A 17,399-nucleotide genomic window follows, 5' to 3' on the forward strand; every position below is an offset into this window, starting at 1 on the left:
AAACAAAAAGTCTTCTCAGGACTCCTGACCATCTCCAGCTCTGCCACAGTGTGGCTAAAGCTCTCCTCACAAACAGTTCTGGTCTGAACTCTACACATCACTTCAGAAGATTTTTCCTATGTTAGGCAACTTCTACAGACTCCCGAGACTCTCCTCTCCCTGGTAATCACAGATGTCTCAGCACTTCTGCTTCCTGGTCAGAGTCTCCCTGTCATGGTTGCACCTCTCATTCTCTAGGTCTAGGACAGTAGATATAGTACTATCAGTGAGCTTATACAGAGCTAACCTCCCACTCCCTTAAAAGCCCAGCTGATGCTGTGACAGTTTAGGAGTCTAGGATTTCCCTTGTTAAAACAGTCCTGACAGCTTCAGGGAAGTTACTTTCTCCACAATATTTTATTGATTTGGAGGGCACATGTTGGAAAAAAAAAAAACCACACATCCCCCACTCCCTGCAATCCTACTGTAAGTAATAAAATATTAACGAAACTGCTTTTTCTGAGAGCTAATGGACAAGACATGTCAACTGAAAAAGTTTCATTACTGTCTCCAGGAAAAAGAAATAGATAACCTTCTATAAAGCTGAGCATAAGGTTAGTACAATACAATCACTTAATTCATACAAGAATAAACAAAGTATTAGACTGAGACAAACTGCTGCTTCTCCAAGAAAGAAACATCACTTTCTTATCTCTATTTCATTCTAAGTACATGGGAATGACACTGACAGGAGAAATCTGAACCAGAGTGTTATATTGTGACACTTCAATTAAAAAAAAGAGTGGAAGATCCACAAAACTAACATAATACTCAAAAATGGAAATTAGGACAACCCACCAAATTACATGTGGTTAAGTCAACAAACCAGATTATATCAAGGAAATTAAACTGAGATATGGAATTGAATAATTAATTGTCATAATGCAATTTAGGTCAATAAGTATATTTTTTATGGAAAATGTTCTTTTTAAGTAGTTGTTTTTAAAAGTAGACTACAAATTATTCCGAGAACTCTAAATTAATCCACTTCACTTTTGCTGACATTTGACACAAACTAGTTTTTAAAATTAGTATCATGCAATATTAACAAACAATATTAAACGGATTAAGAACTGGCTAATTGGCAGAAGTCAACAATGAGTTTTTAACTGGGACTTAAACATATTCTACTGGTTTTGGCTGGGATAGAGTTAATTTTCTTCATAGTAGCTCAATATGGTGCCATGGTTTGGATTTGTGAGCAAAACAGTGTTGATAACAGACTGATGTTTCAGCTATTGCTGAACAGTGCTTACACAGCATCAAAGCCAGTAGGCTGGGGGGGTGCATAAGAAGCTGGGAGGGGACACAGCCGGGACAGCTGACCCCAGCTGACCCAAGGGATATCCCACACCACATGACATCATGCTCAGCGTATAAACCTGGGGGAAGAAGAAGGAAGTGGGGGGACATTTGGAGTGATGGCGTTTGTCTTCCCAAGTCACTGTTACACATGATGGAGCCCTGCTTTCCTGGAGGTGGCTGAACCCCTGCCTGCCGATGGGAAGTGGTGAATGAATTCCTTGTTTTGCTTTGCTTGTGTGCGCATCTTTTGCTTTACCTATTAAACGGCCTTTATCTCAACCCACGAGTTTTCTCACTTTTGCCCTTCCGATTCTCTCCCCCATCCTGCTGCAGGGGTGGGATGAGCAAGCGGCTGTGAAGGGCTTGGTTGCTGGCTGAGGTTAAACCACAACACATTTGCACTATTAAAGGCTTTACAGGGATGTCACTAGGACCAACACTATTAAATATTTTGAAAGGTAAAACTAATGTCTATAAAAGGCATTTGTAAAGGACATGCAGACAGGAACATTGATAAATAAAGGGTAGCACAGTTAGAGCAACTAGTATCCTAACCTACATAAACGAAATTCTGTGAACAAAAATTCAAGGCAAACCAAGAGCACAAAGGCAGTATAACTTGGAAAGCACTGACTCTGTATGAGATCTACAGGTTTGTGATATACAGGCATCTGATCCAAATCAGTGATTCCTTGGGAGATGAGAGCAGAAATCAGGCATTATTTTGAGCTATCACAGTAAATTACACAGGGAAATAGCTAAAGAAATTACTTCTCAGTGCATGTGGTTTGGGTCTTTTGTGGGGTTTTTGGGTTGTTTTTTTTTTTAATGTTTTACAGAAGTACACTAAAATCCCCAAAATTACCTTTTAAAGCAATAAAGGCTCATTACTCAACTCATAAGATTTCAAACTAAAACGCAAGTTCTATTGGCAGTATAAGTCATATGAAATTCTTAAAAACTCGTACAACAGTATAAAACAACATAATGAAGGAAATACATAATCTTATGGAGCCTTTATCCCGCTATAGTACATTTGTTCTCTGTCAGACTAACCAGAAACATATTAATACTAGAAGAATTATAACACATATTTGAAATATGGCATTGATGTCAAATCAGCTACCAACATAAGACAGTATTAGGCACATTTTGCTTATCTTCATCACTGGAGTAATACAAAAATTCCTCCTGCTGTGCCCCTTCCCTCCTCCCATACTCTTCTTTCCTTCCTAATGCAAAACAAGAAGAAACACATGACGGGCTTTGGTAAGACTAGCTAATTAGCTTAGGATTTTTTGCGCTTAGTGCATACTGGAATACCACTGGATTTTACAGAAATAAGAACAATCTAAATTGTTGATCCAACACCTAATAATTAAAGACACTTCAACAGCACTGAAAAAAGTTATTAATAAAGCCTGTAATGAAAGTACAAAAAGTCCATGCATTCTGGATAACGATGGAGGCTTGTTGTGAAGGCATGATTATAATACATATAGCTTTTACACAGTGAAGTCCATATCCTGGGTAATTCGCTTTTTTTACATATGCAAAGCACTTGGAACAGATAAACTGAACCTGCCCGGCATAGCAGGGTATCACTAGGCACACTGTGGAAATTGAAGTAGGAGTCTGCTCAAAGGATATGCTATCTAGCAGTGCTAAATAAAGTATGGAGCCCTTAGTTTGCATTTTAAATAAGCTCAGAAGTGCTTTACAGGTTGATTTAGGTGTGGAGCAAACATAGCTGGAACAAGCATCGAAACGGCCGAGGACCCAAGAAGTACATTTCACTGATCCCTATAGAGGTTCTTCTATTTCTGATTTACTTCGCTGAGCTGCTGAATAATTGCAGGCACTTAATTAAAAAATTTCAGATGCAAAGCCATAACATTAGTCCAAAATGAATCCCAACTGGATCAGAGAGAGCTCTTTACAACTGGTACAGTGTAGATTTCTTTGTAATCATCCTTTATTGCAGGCATAATCTGTAAATTAAAGTGGCGTGCTGCAGGTCTCCACTGCCGTCAGAGCTGTATATTCTGCACTCTGTAGTACACCTTCTAGGTACTTCAGTCACTAACCAGGTTTCAGGCAAAATACAAAGCCTACTGTACACATACAGAACAGGGCAACTGTCAAAGGCAATTGAAAAAGCCAGGGTGTGAATTTTAACGCAAAAATGTGGCCCAAGTATCATAATGCAGCACATTGCCTAGAAAGCTGTACACACTAAGTGAGCCACAACCGCTGTTACTACTACAAGCTGTAGACAATGTCTAGAAGCAAGACACCAAATTTAAAACAGTGAATTGCTGGAAGGGATCCCAAGACCAAAATAGGCTTGCTATGCTTCTTTATGAAGTCAAATTGTTATTATTATAGAACAATTACATCCAAGATTATTTCTCCCTTAAACATGTTCCGTGCCACATATCCTTAAAAAAAATCCCCAAACCTCTGACCATCATGTGTTAGTAACTAACACAGCCTTCCTGTCTGTAAAGCTGATCAAATTCCTTCCTTCACAGTTAATTCACGTAAGATAAAAAAGAAAAGTGTTAAGCTCTTTGCTAAATACTGACTGTGAGATTTATAGCTTATGCTCACCTTCTTGGATGCTTAAAAGCGTTATTAACACCTATTTGTTCAAAAATGCTTTTCCTGGTTGCACACCCTTCAGCACAGCTTTTCCAAACTGCATTCAACACATTAGAAAATACACTGAGAAGTAATCCTAACTGTCAAAACCGTGACCGTCGTAACACTTACTGCGACCACAAAGATAACCCGTGGCTTTCCAGTATCCGTGACTCTTCACGGAAAAGAGGCTTCTCTCAGAGGTTGCTTCCCCCACCTCCTTCTTTATATACAATATCAGACAGAAGCAATACACCAAGAACAAATAATGGCACTTCCCAGTAAACTGGCACTGTACCTTTAGTATTTTAGTACAAATACTGGCTTAGATTAGTTTTAACATATGCAATTTTTTCTCCTGGTGTACTGAAACAGAAAAACATAGATTTGCAAACACTTCCGTAAGTAAATGACAGCAACTATTTATTACATTTTTATGAAAAAGATGTAACGTATGTAGTAAATGGCAGTCTGGGGAAAAAAAAAAAAGGCAAAATTTTTAAAATGAGATAACGCCACAGCTGTTTCATCCAATACAGATAACATTAATAGCATGCTTCATAAGGCAACACCTATTAAAAAGGAAAGAGTGCAACTATAGTTTATGACTGAGCTAGGGGGCCATTTTTGTTGTTTTTGTAAATATAAACCGAACTGGGTAAATCGAAGGGTGTGGTACTAACAGAAAGGAGAAAAAACCTAAAGAGGCAGAAAGTTACTTTTGAAAAGAATAAAGTGATAATAAAAATTAGAAAAACAACACTGAGAAAGTCTCCAAAAGATGCCTAATAAATATTAGTTAGAAACTGCCCTATTTCATTGATTAGAGCAGAGGTAAAAGTGTAAATCAAGAACAGAAAACATGCAAGTATTTACCTGCTTCGAGCATGGCACATTGCTGTTATTTTTTTCCATGAGGGACCATTTCAAAATATTTGGCAAGGTTGGCGATTTCCATGTTGGCCATGGGTTGACAAATTTCCCATCTTTGCCCCTCTTGGATTTAGTTACATCCTCTTCCAATCTGTAGTCCAGCCTGAAGCTTTTCCTGGAGGTCCTGGAAGAATCGCTGCCCCTGGAACCTCGACCCGAATTCTGACGTTTCCTCACTGCTTCTTTAGGGTACTGGTTACAGGCAGTCAAAGGCTGCTCTTCACCCGTTTTCTTATCCATATCTTTTTGAGGAAAACTAAAATAAATTTTAAATTAATCAACCTTTTCTTGGACTTACATCAACATTCATAAGATTGAATGTTCTCACACACATTAAAAACAAGCCTGCCCTTCTCATTTTATGATCTACTGTATTTTTTCCTCAACAAAATATGCTTTTAAAGCAGTTGCTATTACACAAAAGACTTCAAAAACATGCTGTGGCAAGTAGACACGCGATCTCTTTGTAGTTCAGGCAGAATTTTACTCCCCGGTATGCACAGCTTCAGATACTAACACTATTATCTACCAACTGCAAGAGTGAGGGGGAAGGGTTCCTTAATTTATATTTTGGAAGAATAGTAAATTCCTCCTGAAACTTAGGACATTTAGTGCCTGATTTAATACGTTCCTGCAAACCTGTCCAAGAGACACTGGAACTATACAGTACCTTAGGATTTGCCTATATAGTAACTTTGTTTTGTAGTAAGAGCAGCAGCCTCATGTAGCATTAATAACACATTACTTTTACCGACAAGATGTACATACATGCAGGAAAGTCAGAACACAAAAGATGTTTGGTCCTATTTCCTATTTTGTCCAAAACAAAGGAAAAGCTTATTGTTATAACAGTAAAAGTAACTGTTTCAAATACAATTTTCATACAGATTTAACTGAACTGACTAGTGAAAGGCCACAGAAAAACTGGAATATCACAAAATATCTGAGACAAGCTGATTTCTGTAGTCACAATTCTGACACGTTTCTTTGAAAACTGCAAACTCAGCAGAGTCTCTTATTCCAAACTGCACTTAAGTGTTGCAGAATTTAGGAATATGGAGTCCTATTGATCTCATTATATCCAAGGTAGAAAAAAACCTGAATACCCATGTTTTATTTTAAAAGTTGCTGAAGCAATTCAGTTGAAGCTAAATACTTTCTATATTTACTTTCAACATTTCAGTTCAAAGTAAATATACTGTTCTGACAGTTTGGGGTTTTTTTTTTAAAAAAAAAAAAAGTGGCCATTTTAAAGAGTGCACAACATTCTGGTACTTACAAGATGACCAGTAATGAACAGACAGCATGATATACTGCTTACATGCAGGAATAGTTTTTAATAACAAATTGTGAAGTTTGTCCTATGGAAAACTCCCCACCACATGTTTTAGACCTTCTACTATTTCATTAACTCAGATACTCAATCTTTAGTTATATACTCATATGAGAAGCACTGAGCTGATGTACCAGAGCCAGTCCACTCAAACACCATTTTCAAAGAACAAAATTAAAGCCCACAGTTTTCTTAGAAATTAATTCCTAAATGAGGTATTTTCTAAGTAGCTGGGTATGCATAACTCACTGTGCCCCTCATAAGTTCGTAATTACAGGAAAACAAAATATTGTCACTGCAACATTACAGCTAATATTTTACACACGTTACCAAATTGAACCCAAATGCATTTACTGGGGATGTTCTAACTTCAAATGCAGAGCCCGTCCCTGCTATTTCAGCAGCAACGGATTACTAAACAGAAAGTGTGGTGTCAGCTGCAAACATGTGACAATTGATAAATATTGTGAAATTTTCTTAACAAAATAATCGTTATTTTGTTATAGAGATAAAATATTAACACATCAAAACTCACTTCACAAGAAGCATGAACAACGTTCAGAAAACACTGCTGCTATGATTTTTTGATAAATAGTACCATTGGTCATAATCTTCTTTTAATGTAATTGCTTTGTACCCTGCTTTCCCTGTACGTTTACTGAAACCACTCCATTTATGTATTTTCTATTTAGCAATAATATACCACATCTGCATCATAATTTTAATTCAACTGTTGACACTCCCAGGCTTTTTTCTGTATTCCACTAAACATTTACTGGAATCAGCTTTCAATAGAAGGGCCACCCAAATTGCTCTATACCATTTTAAGCAGATATAAATGGTAACAAAAAGAATCAGTGCCTCAAAAAGGCAGACAGAATACCCCAAAAATTGTAATGGATATTTTAACTGTTACTTTAATCTAAGAGGTTTGGGGGGTTTTTTTGGCATTCCTCAAAGAGCATTTTCAGTGCCAAGTCAGCTTATTAATTTAGCAAAGCACGCAGATACAGCATAAAACATCTACTCTTCTAGAAAGCACCATGAAAACAAATCACAAAAATTTAATCAGATGGGTACTTAATTCAAGGAAGTTTTTCTGTTAACATCTCAGATGTCTGATTTTTAAATATATATAACTACTGTAATTATTGTTCCTACAAGACATTTTATATTAGAGACTGGAGTGCCTAAGGTTTTATTTTTAAGCTTCTGTTTATCTATTCATTCATCTCTAAAATAGGTGAATTCTACTTTTGCTTAAATTTTCATATAGACCTTTGATCTTATTCTGAAAGTATAAACCTCTAGGGGAAGTGGGGATCAGCTATATGCTGATTAAACAAAGACAATGCCAAAGCATTTAAGGCACTGCAGGTATCTGTCTGCCAACATATTTTCCACATGATGCACATACATTACTTTCATTAGTATTCCATAAGGAACTGAAGGGATAAAAGACCTCAGTGCTCACAGAATACTTTAAACCCTTTTACATGCATAAGAAAGGGACACATTTACAAACAATTAACTGACAAAGTATTCCTGATGAACTGTAGATTCCTTTGAAGCATCAATCTTGCCAGTTCATTTCTGTTTCATTTAAACTGGTAAAATATATCCTAGAATATTCTTGGAATACAGTAAAAGAAATCTAATTTTCTTATTAAAAAAATGGTAGATGATGATTTCTTGAAAGCCAACAATCATTAGCTTAAAATAAAACTCAACCAGTTATTAGTCTGAGGAGACTCTTATCCTTTCGCAAAAGAAAGCCTCTACAGACAAGGACATTTGGCAGGTATATTTTAAATATTAGAAAATATCCAATCAGAAATGAGCTGATTTTTCATCCAGCTTTCCTGAATTCTTCCCCAAGAAAAATAATAGTTTGACACTTGAGAAATAAATTTAAGCACTGGATCGCCAGCCAAACTATGAGCAATAGAGACACCAAAATCAAACTGGAGTAGAATTATGTTCACTTGGGAGGGGTGGGGGGAATGGACCATGTCCTTGGTGAGTATTTGTTATTGTAAGGTTCCACAAGAAATCTTCTATTTTCCACACTTCTAAACAAAAAGGGAAACTACGATTCTACTTAAAAGCACTAACCTGCTTTCTTAACGAATGGAACCCATCCTTCAGGATGATGTGACTTACCCCCAAACAAGGGCAAGTGGATGGCCACCATTTGTAAGAGGGGTTCAGGCAAGACGCAACACAACCACCCTCTCTGTGCTTAGAGGTGCTTTACTGTTTCAACTGAATTCAGAAAAGGAAATGGAACAAGACATACAAACTACTAAAGGAGACCATTAGTCATGCCAAATCCACGAGGCCAGAAGGTACTCTAGACAGAGCGGAAGAACACCACTGTCTGATGAACAGGATGAAGCCTAACATGAATCAAAACGCAGAGCTCACATAACTGGTTTTCCAGCACCAAATACTAAGGGGCCCCTAGTAATCCACAAAGCAAGAAAAGTTGTAGATCAGGTAGGACATGGCATGGAAAACCCATGTCTTATGTCACAGTAAACAGGCTTACACCTGTAAACAGGATATAGCCCTTAGGACAACAGGTTCGGGGTCAATTGTTTATTTTATCATTGCTTATATAACTGAAAACTTGGATACAAATACTTCAGCTTTGAGTCTTCTGTTTATTTAGGAAAATAATTAGAAGTTTAGTTAAACATTGTAATACTTTTCCTTTCTGTTCCAAAAGAAGGTTGGAAACAGGATACATAAACATTACAAGAAGCACCGACACTAAAATTTTTCTTTTTAAATGGTCTTTTAAGCACAGCAGAGCTTCAGGACAAATTATTTTAACTTTATTTGAAGAACAAATGCATCAACATAAGATCTATTGCGCGAGTCTTCACCTTTTCTACCCAGTCTCCTCTAACATCCACTGCTCCCTAACTGAAATGGATTTAGTTCCCCCTACTAAGCATACAGCTATGCTACTAACTGTGAGTCTGCCACAACAGATTTATCCTTCTTTTCTACACAGAAATGCGGTCCTTATTTAACAAATTCATAAGCTAGAAAGTTGAGGAAAGAGTTACTATAAAGCTATAGTTTACTGGAACCCAACAACATCCACAAAACTTCACACTTACCTTGCAAATATTCCATAGCTTTCCAAATATCCTTAATTTTCTCTATTTTTGAAGCAACGAGTTTGGTTCATTTCTAATTGCTGTCTCTCTGTATAGGCTACATCCAGAAGTGGGCTGCACTACGTATCACCTAAAACGGACAGCACACAATTCCTAGCAAACTTGTTTGGTTTGTGCTTCATCATGCCACTGTAGCCTTATTAAAGCAAGAATCTGAGCTTTCTGCAAAACATGTACTGCTACACAACTCGGAAGTTTTCTTTCAACACAGTCAACACAAGACTGCAAAAAAAGCACACTTTTTGGCTTGAAACTAACAAAAAAAAAAAAAAGGATTTCAGCTAAAAGGTAAGGTATTTGCAAACACTACGGAGCATACAAGTACTTTTTTGAAAAAAGCATCCCACCCGCTCAACTATCAAACGACTGCCAGCTAAGTTTTGGCTGTGCTTTTATTTTTCCTTCAGGTCTGAAATTGTCTGCTTTAACTAATGAACAGTTTGAGACTGGAAAATTCTGAATGCATTTAAACTTTTACTGTCCAGTACTTCAGGCTGTTCATCATACCACTGTAGCCTTATCAAAGCAAAAACGTGAGCTTTCTGCAAACCATATACTGCTACACAACTCAGAAGTTTTCTTTCACTATACATATTTTTTTATGACTGCAACAGCAGTTGCAACAGCAATTATTTCATACACTCTTGGTCCTAGGATTTCACACAAAGAAGATCTTTCAAGCTTGCAATGAGCTCATCTAGAAATACTTTTATTATTTGAGATTTCCCATTAAAAGTTGCAAGAAAGAACAAGCAGTGCAGAAATTTCCACTCAAATTATCTGATATTTTAACAGCCAGCTTGGGATTCTATGTGCTGTCCTGTTTCCATATTTTCCAAACATCCACACAGCAAAAAATCCATGCTAGTACAGCCTTCTTCCATTCTTGGATGCACCCATTTCATAGCACAGCTATAGGTTGCCAGCCCAGTTCTTCTCTGTTCTCAATGGATCTGTTAGTATCCTGACTCTAAAGTGATCTTGTGTATTGTTAAAGAAAGATGCACTGAGTTGGTAACAGAAACAGAAATAGCTTTCTCCATAAACAACCTCATAGAATTCAGATGAATCCTTTGCCATTCTGATCTAGTTTGAGGATCAACAGTAAAACAAAGCAAAGTTTTATTTAGACATTACAAATTGTAGTTATAAATAAAACAAATGTGAAGCATCTACCCATGGTTGCCTGTTGTTAGGCATATTCTTACAACAGCTGTATTACTTAAGCAGTCATCACCATAAACCAACCCATTTCTGCTCTCATTACTCCCCCGGGCTTGCCAAAACAAACATTTGTGTCCACACAGTGAATTAGTTCAAGAAACTGATCTAGCTGATTAGTCACTTCTTACCTTCCCATCCCCTAGAGAAGTACTTATTTTTCACCTGCATCACTGTGTAACCACACAACTGTTTATACCAACAAACTGGCTAGGACAGGGAAGGGTGTGAACAGGAATATACTGTTGTAAACAAAAGCTGCTTATGCCAGTGCTACTAGAGAAAAAGTAATTTAAACCCTCCATTTAGAATTCTCTCAGGGTAGCTCAGTTACATACACCACCAAGTCAGCAATCCTCCCTACCCCCAAAACACTTCACTTTCAATCTATTCCCCATCCAAGGTTTCACATTTAGTACTGGTGCTGCTTAAGCTCTCTTGCTGCCTCCTCCAAGAGTGATGTTTCATCTTACAACCAAGCAAGTTCAATAGCTACCTACCACCCAAAAGGCAGCCCACTCCCATTACTACACATTGTGACCTCTACTTTCCTGGCAATTCATTAGGGGAACTAAACCAGCAGAAAGTTATTCATAGTCATTATGAGTGCTTATCAGCTACACCCTTATATGCCTCTGGAACAAATGCAAATAGGCTTTAGAGTTATGTCCATCAGTAGCACCTGGAGCCAGCTGTTTCTCAACCCTGAGTTAAACCTGACCAGCTACAGGCATTGTATCAACTGCATAAAGATGCCTCTTCCTGGAACTGGGACAATACATAACTATTTTCCCTTTGTTTCCATGCACCCCAGCTGACTGTCCCTATCCGATATGAGCACTTCGTATTACCCAAAACATGTTTATGAACTGTATTAAATATTATAGAAGTCTTCTGTTACAGGCACATTCTGTTTAGGTTATGTTCCCTGATATGACAGGAGCTGTCCACAGGGGCCACACATATTATCAGAGGTGACAGACCCAGTAGCCAATTTCTTTAGCTACACAGGCCTCTTAAAGTAAGTTATTTCCCTCTCTACCCTAATCTTTTACTGCAGTCTTCAATAAAAGTATCCAAAAGTTGGCATGTGGCCATCACATCTAAAAGAGCAGCCTAGACTATCATTATGATTAAGCACAAGAGCAGTGTAATTCTGTGCTATTGCTGAAGCAGTCACCAAAGGAAAGCAGGAGTCAGTTTTCCCTACACCAGAACAGAAAGCGCTTTCCTTTGCTCGCCCTAAAGAACTAATTTCATATGACTACTTAACGTATAGGGAAGAATGCTGAACATAAAAGAGCTGGAATGAAAGTTTTCTTACCTGCTCTGCAGGACTCAGGCTGACAACCTACAGAAGCAAGGTTTGTGCAATTAGAGCTGCATTATGGTACACAAGACAATAACTGCATCACAAATCAAATGCAGACAAATTTCAAAATCAACAGAAAAATAAGAGAAGACAGCATGTGCACACAGCTGGGCAGATAAGCTGTGGAGTCCAACAGTGACGATGATCTCCATGGAGGGCCCTTCACACTTGTACAGAATTTCAATAAAGCTTTTCCAAAGGAACAAACACGAAACTTGCACCAACCCACCTATAGGATCTGGACCCCAACTTTAACGTTCTGGCACCTGTTCCACTCCTATAAGTATTTATGCAAACGAGTAGTTCCTTAGTCTGAGTTGGTCTACTGATGTGAATACAGTTAGTAACAGCGCCAAACCTTTCCAAGATGTGGCTTACTGTTAGAAAAAACAACCAAACTTTACAGGTTCACATTTACAAACAAACTTTAGCCACTCCCATGCGTTAACACCCTGTGCGTCTTGGGTTTAGTATTTTAAGTTGTTATGTAATGTTGAAGCTGTCAGCACAGGTTTTTTTTTTAACTAAAATGCAGTTTTAAAACATTACAAGCTCGCACTCTGTCCTGAGGGTAACAGTTTCCCATCTAACATCTTACGTCAATTAGATATGACTAAAAATAAATACTACTGCACGTAATGAAACTAAGGCTCCACTTGAACATACTATGGTAGAAACCCAATTTCCTTTGTACAACATGGCCATAGAAGCAAGGTAAGAACTATTTTCATAAAATGGATACAAATTATGTTAAAACCTTGATCCATAGGATCCACATGGCAAAGCAGGATCAGAAGCAGTTCATTTATAATCAACTCTGGCACTTTTATGTCTGCAACTGCACAATTGCTATCTCCACCTCATTTACTAAGCCTTTTAATTTTCTTTTTCCTTCTCTCCATGCCAGAAAGGAAGAAACTCCTATGCAAACTTTCTGTAGACTCACATTGAGAATAATCCTTTAAAACCCTATAAAACCTCAGTTGTCCAGGAAGTGCAGCAACGCCCAACCACTGAACTAGTTTTTATTTTTAAGTTAATACACATCATACAATTTTGTTTTTATACATATTTAAATGCTTGTCTATTTGATTCCCTCTCTTCAGTTCTAAGTCCAAGCGCATAGGACCCAATGTTATTTATCTGCAATATAAAAATATTTCCCTAAATTCTTTCTAAATCTTAGATTTCAACATAAGCTCAACTTTTGCTTGCCCAAACAATATTCTCTCTCTCCCTCTGTGTATGTATGTACACACACCCCATAGATACATGGATTTTATAGAACTATTTATAACATTTGAGCTCAAATTTATTGAGATCCAAACAAATAATTCCCAGATCAGCTAAGATAAGGAAAATAGAAGTTTTTCTTTGTTGAAAAATATGTTTTTCTTGAATGCAACTGTTCAAAGACCATCTTTCACATGAGTTAAGCTAGAAGGTCATCAGCCTTTCCAAACATAAAGGTTTTGAATCTCCAAAACTTCATACTGGAAAGTGAGAAAGCATAGATGATACAGCACCTTTACAGTTCTTTAACTGAAATACAGCCATTAAAAGAAATTAGAAATGGTAGAACACCAGACACAGCAAAACACAAATACTCAAGGAAACTGGAAACGTCACAACACGTTAACAATTTTTCTTGACAACCAGCCTTCTACTCTGTCCCCACAACTCTAGATTATCATGTCTCTTCATGTACTCTAAATGAAATGCAAAGTGCTTTGGTTGTTAGTCAGCAACAAAAGTCTTAATATTAAGTTGTTTGTTTGGGGTTTTTTTTTTTTTTTTTTTCCTTCCCCTTATGGAAGAGTCAAGGCACATTTCCAACACAAATGTGAGCCATCTAGTAATTTTCGAGGCACCATCCTAAATATGCAGGTGTTTTAAGGAGACAAAGTGTTTCATTTGAACACACCTAAACAGACACACATAAACAACTTGTTACTGCCACAATCTCATTACCAGAAACAGCTGAACCTCACTGAAACCCTCTCTCAAAAACCAGTCCACAGCATGGGAGATTTCCACCTAAACAACTGAAACCATTTCCAAGTATTATAAGCAATAACAACCAAAATCTTATCATAAGCCTTACTCAGCAGACAGTAGCACTACCAGCTCCAACCATGGTAACAGGTCTCACACAAGAAAAATCTCTTGATATACATCTTTATATACATTCCTTACCACTTGACTTTTCACTCGCACAACATCTTATCAAACCTTGTTTTTCACAGTAGGGACACAATGGCAGCAGCACGTTTTTGTAGTGTCACTTGGTAATGCCCAGTTCTCCTTCCTGAACAGCTCTTTAAGGTTTATCTGCTTGGGCACAGTTGCATGCTATTCAAACCCAAATCATCCCTTCTTTATACAGCTGCTAAATACTACGGTATTACATGCAAACAGTAAATAATATGTAACGTCTTTCCTAGATTTTCTAAGAATATTCAAACCAAGTGCAACATCTGGTTTACAGAAAAATCCTTTTTACTCAAAGCTGCATTTAGACACAAGATGACCAAGTGATTTACCACAGTCCTGGCTCAGAGCATATTAGAAGTAGAACCCTGATTACAGTGCTAGCCAGCATACTGCAAGCTACACACTTGCAGCAACTGACTGCAAAAAAAAGTAGTGAGATCAGAAAGGGATTTATAGATGTGACCAAAGGAAAAAAATAATTTCACAGCAGGTATTACATAAAAAGGCACTAATTAATACGGCAGCATTTCCATTTTTCTCATCACAGACAAAACAACTGCCTTCCCATTTGCAAAAAAGAACTTGAAAGCTATTTCTGAATGGAGAATTAGCAGTTTTGGTTCAATCTTAAGCTTATAAAGGCTGAGAAAATAGATTTCTGCTGAGGTAGTTCCTCAAATCTACTTAGTTAATACAACTAAAGAAAATAATAATAATAATGGTTTGCTTCCTTTTAAAAAGGCTGTGGAACTCCCTTGATTTGGGCCAAGCTGAAGTCCAATTAACTGTTACTTATATTTGAAGAGTTTCCCTGTCATCCCTTACTTCCTCCTCTCCTAAACATACCCTCTCCATCACAGTGAGTGAATCAGACAGGGCTTTCCAATCTCCATGTATTCAAAATTCCCATTATCTTTTTATAATAGGTATTTCAATTTCAGATCATTTGGGGCATTTCTAAAGCAACTGTTGCAAGAATTATAAAAATCTTATTTCCTCTTGTCTTCCTGAAGGTCTTACCTATAAAATGAATCAGGCTTCCTACTTTATTAACTGATAAAGCTGCTACTAAGAATTAAAAATACATGACATTTTTCGAGGGTCTTTTGCCAGAAAACAGAATTGATTTTGCTGTCACTGCCTTTAGGTTTTGATGTCACTTTAGTCGGTATAGTTTGAAAAATAAAGAAAAAAATACCTAAGTACAAATAGTAGTTTCCTCTAAAACGGCAAACTTGCTTCATAATTGCCATTTAGCAAATAGGAGAGTAAGAAATCATAACCATCACTAGAAAAACCATTTCTGCAGAAGTTTAACATAAACTTAACTGCGTGCCGTCAAGACACTCAACAAATACTTACCCTAAATCCTTCCTAGAGATAATTGCCGATCATTGAGATTGTTTGACTGAACCAATTACATTAAATTACTTTGTTAGTATCCTCCACTTCGCGTTTACATTATACAACGCAAGAAAAACGCTCGCGATGAACATGGGTTCCTGTCCCCTCTTGGGAGGAGAACAGCCCCGAGAGCGCCCACACCTCGAAGCGCGCTTCCACAGGCGGTTACGTAACTTGCTGCTCCCCCCGCGCTCCTGCAGCACGTTCCACCGCCGGTGACCGGGAAAAGCGAGCACCGCGGAGGGGAGGGCGGCGGGGGCCAGGTAGCGCTCTTTCCGTCCCGAATGCCTTTCGCCGGTGCGAAAGGATCTGCCCGTCCCGAGCGGTTCCGGAGCGGGCACGAGTCGCGATCTGTCGCCGAGCCCCCGCGGCGCCTCCCGCGGGCGGAGCGGCCGCCCCCGCGCCGGGGCAGCCCGAGCCCCGCAGCGCCCGCGGCCGCGCCGCAGCCAGCCCGCAGCCGCCGCCGGGGCAGCGCGGCGCAGGGCCGGGTCGTGCCAGCCCCCCAGGGCTCGGAGGCCCCGCGCATCTCGCCCACCGCCGAACTTTTGCCGGCGGACGCCCGCCGCTCGCTCTGCCCCGCTGCCGCCGGCGGGGCTCCCCGCCCCGGCCCCGCTCCGCTCCCCGCCGCGGCTCAGCCCAGCCGCCCCCGCCCCCGTCCCCCGGCGGGACCCCGGTACCGTACGCCCAGCAAGCCCCGCTGCCGCGCTCGGAGCAGGTGCGCGGCGCCGCGCTGCTCCGGCTCCGCTGGCTCCCGCTGCCCCGGCCGCCGGCCGGGCTTTGAAGGCGGCAGCCGGGCAGGTGCCTCTCCTCGGGACGGGCACGGGGCTCGGCTCAGTGCCTCCCTGCCCGCAGGAAGGCGCGGGGGCAGCGACCCCCGCCCCCGGAGCGCTGCCTGCCGCCGGAGAGCCGCTCACCTCCCGGGCTGCTGCCGCCCCTGAGGAGTCCCGTCCTCCTCCTCCTCCTCCTCCTCCTCCATGGTGCCGCTCCACCCCCTCCGCGGCGGCTCCGCGCCTCTCCAGCAGGAGCCGTTGAACGGCGGCGGCTTCCCACCTGCCCAGCCCGCCGCCGAGGCCAGCGCGGCGAGCTGCAGGCAGCAGCTCCACAGCGCCCTGCTCCCCAGCATGGCGGGAAGCCGCCGGGCCCGCCGGCCGCCTGGCGGCGCGTTCGCAAAATGGCGGCGGGGGGGGCCAGCGCGGGGGGAGCACTGGCGGCCGCGGGCCCGGAGCCGCGGCGGGGCCGCCAGCGCGGCGCTGCCGCTGCAGGCCGGGCTTCTCGTCGGCCATGGGGAGAGGGAAGCGCTTGGTTCGGCTCCTGTTCGGCTCCGATGGTTGGCAAACGCTGCCCGCAGTCCCGTGTGGGAGTACGGGCAGGCTCTGACCGCCCGCTGCCGCGGCGAAAAGTTTCCTCGAGGCAGCTCTCTCAGGAGCGCGAGGCGGTGCCGCCATCACCGGGGGGTGCCGGCGCTCACGGGAGGCGAGGCCACGCGTGGCCGCCGGCCGCGGTCCCGCAGAGCAGCCCGGCCGCGGCCCCCGAACCCCCGCGGTCGTTCCCCCGAGGCGAGGGAGCCGAAGCTGGGGCCCGTCTCCTCGGGGGCTGCCCTACGAGCCTCGCCTCACGCCCGTCTGCGCGGCTCCAGCCCCTGGGCCGCCAAGTGAGGGGTTTTGAGGCACCCAACCCAGAGAAAGCAGGTTCTCAGAAATAAATATGTATTTTTTTTAATCTTTCCTTACCTCCTTAAGCACAT

At 40.9% G+C, this 17,399-nt stretch overlaps 1 protein-coding gene across 4 annotated transcripts in view; it reads right to left on the reverse strand.

Annotated features, from left to right (window-relative positions):
- The window catches only part of NAPEPLD (N-acyl phosphatidylethanolamine phospholipase D), a 25,355-nt gene extending 8,577 nt beyond the window's left edge, over window positions 1–16,778 (reverse strand). For 2 of the 4 annotated variants that reach the window (XM_075716242.1, XM_075716236.1), the window contains exons 1-2: window positions 16,570–16,778; window positions 4,864–5,176 (exon numbers count right to left, since the gene is read on the reverse strand). In XM_075716242.1, the coding sequence (XP_075572357.1) occupies window positions 4,864–5,176; window positions 16,570–16,778 (522 nt within the window). Of the gene's footprint in view, window positions 1–4,863; window positions 5,177–9,384; window positions 9,520–15,613; window positions 15,745–16,569 lie in introns of those variants that run through there. The other 2 variants (XM_075716249.1, XM_075716260.1) reach the window with 2 other exon arrangements.
- Window positions 16,779–17,399: the final 621 nt, after the last annotated feature.

The sequence above is a fragment of the Pelecanus crispus genome, chromosome 1 (assembly GCF_030463565.1).
Source record: "Pelecanus crispus isolate bPelCri1 chromosome 1, bPelCri1.pri, whole genome shotgun sequence".
Lineage (NCBI taxonomy): Eukaryota > Metazoa > Chordata > Aves > Pelecaniformes > Pelecanidae > Pelecanus > Pelecanus crispus.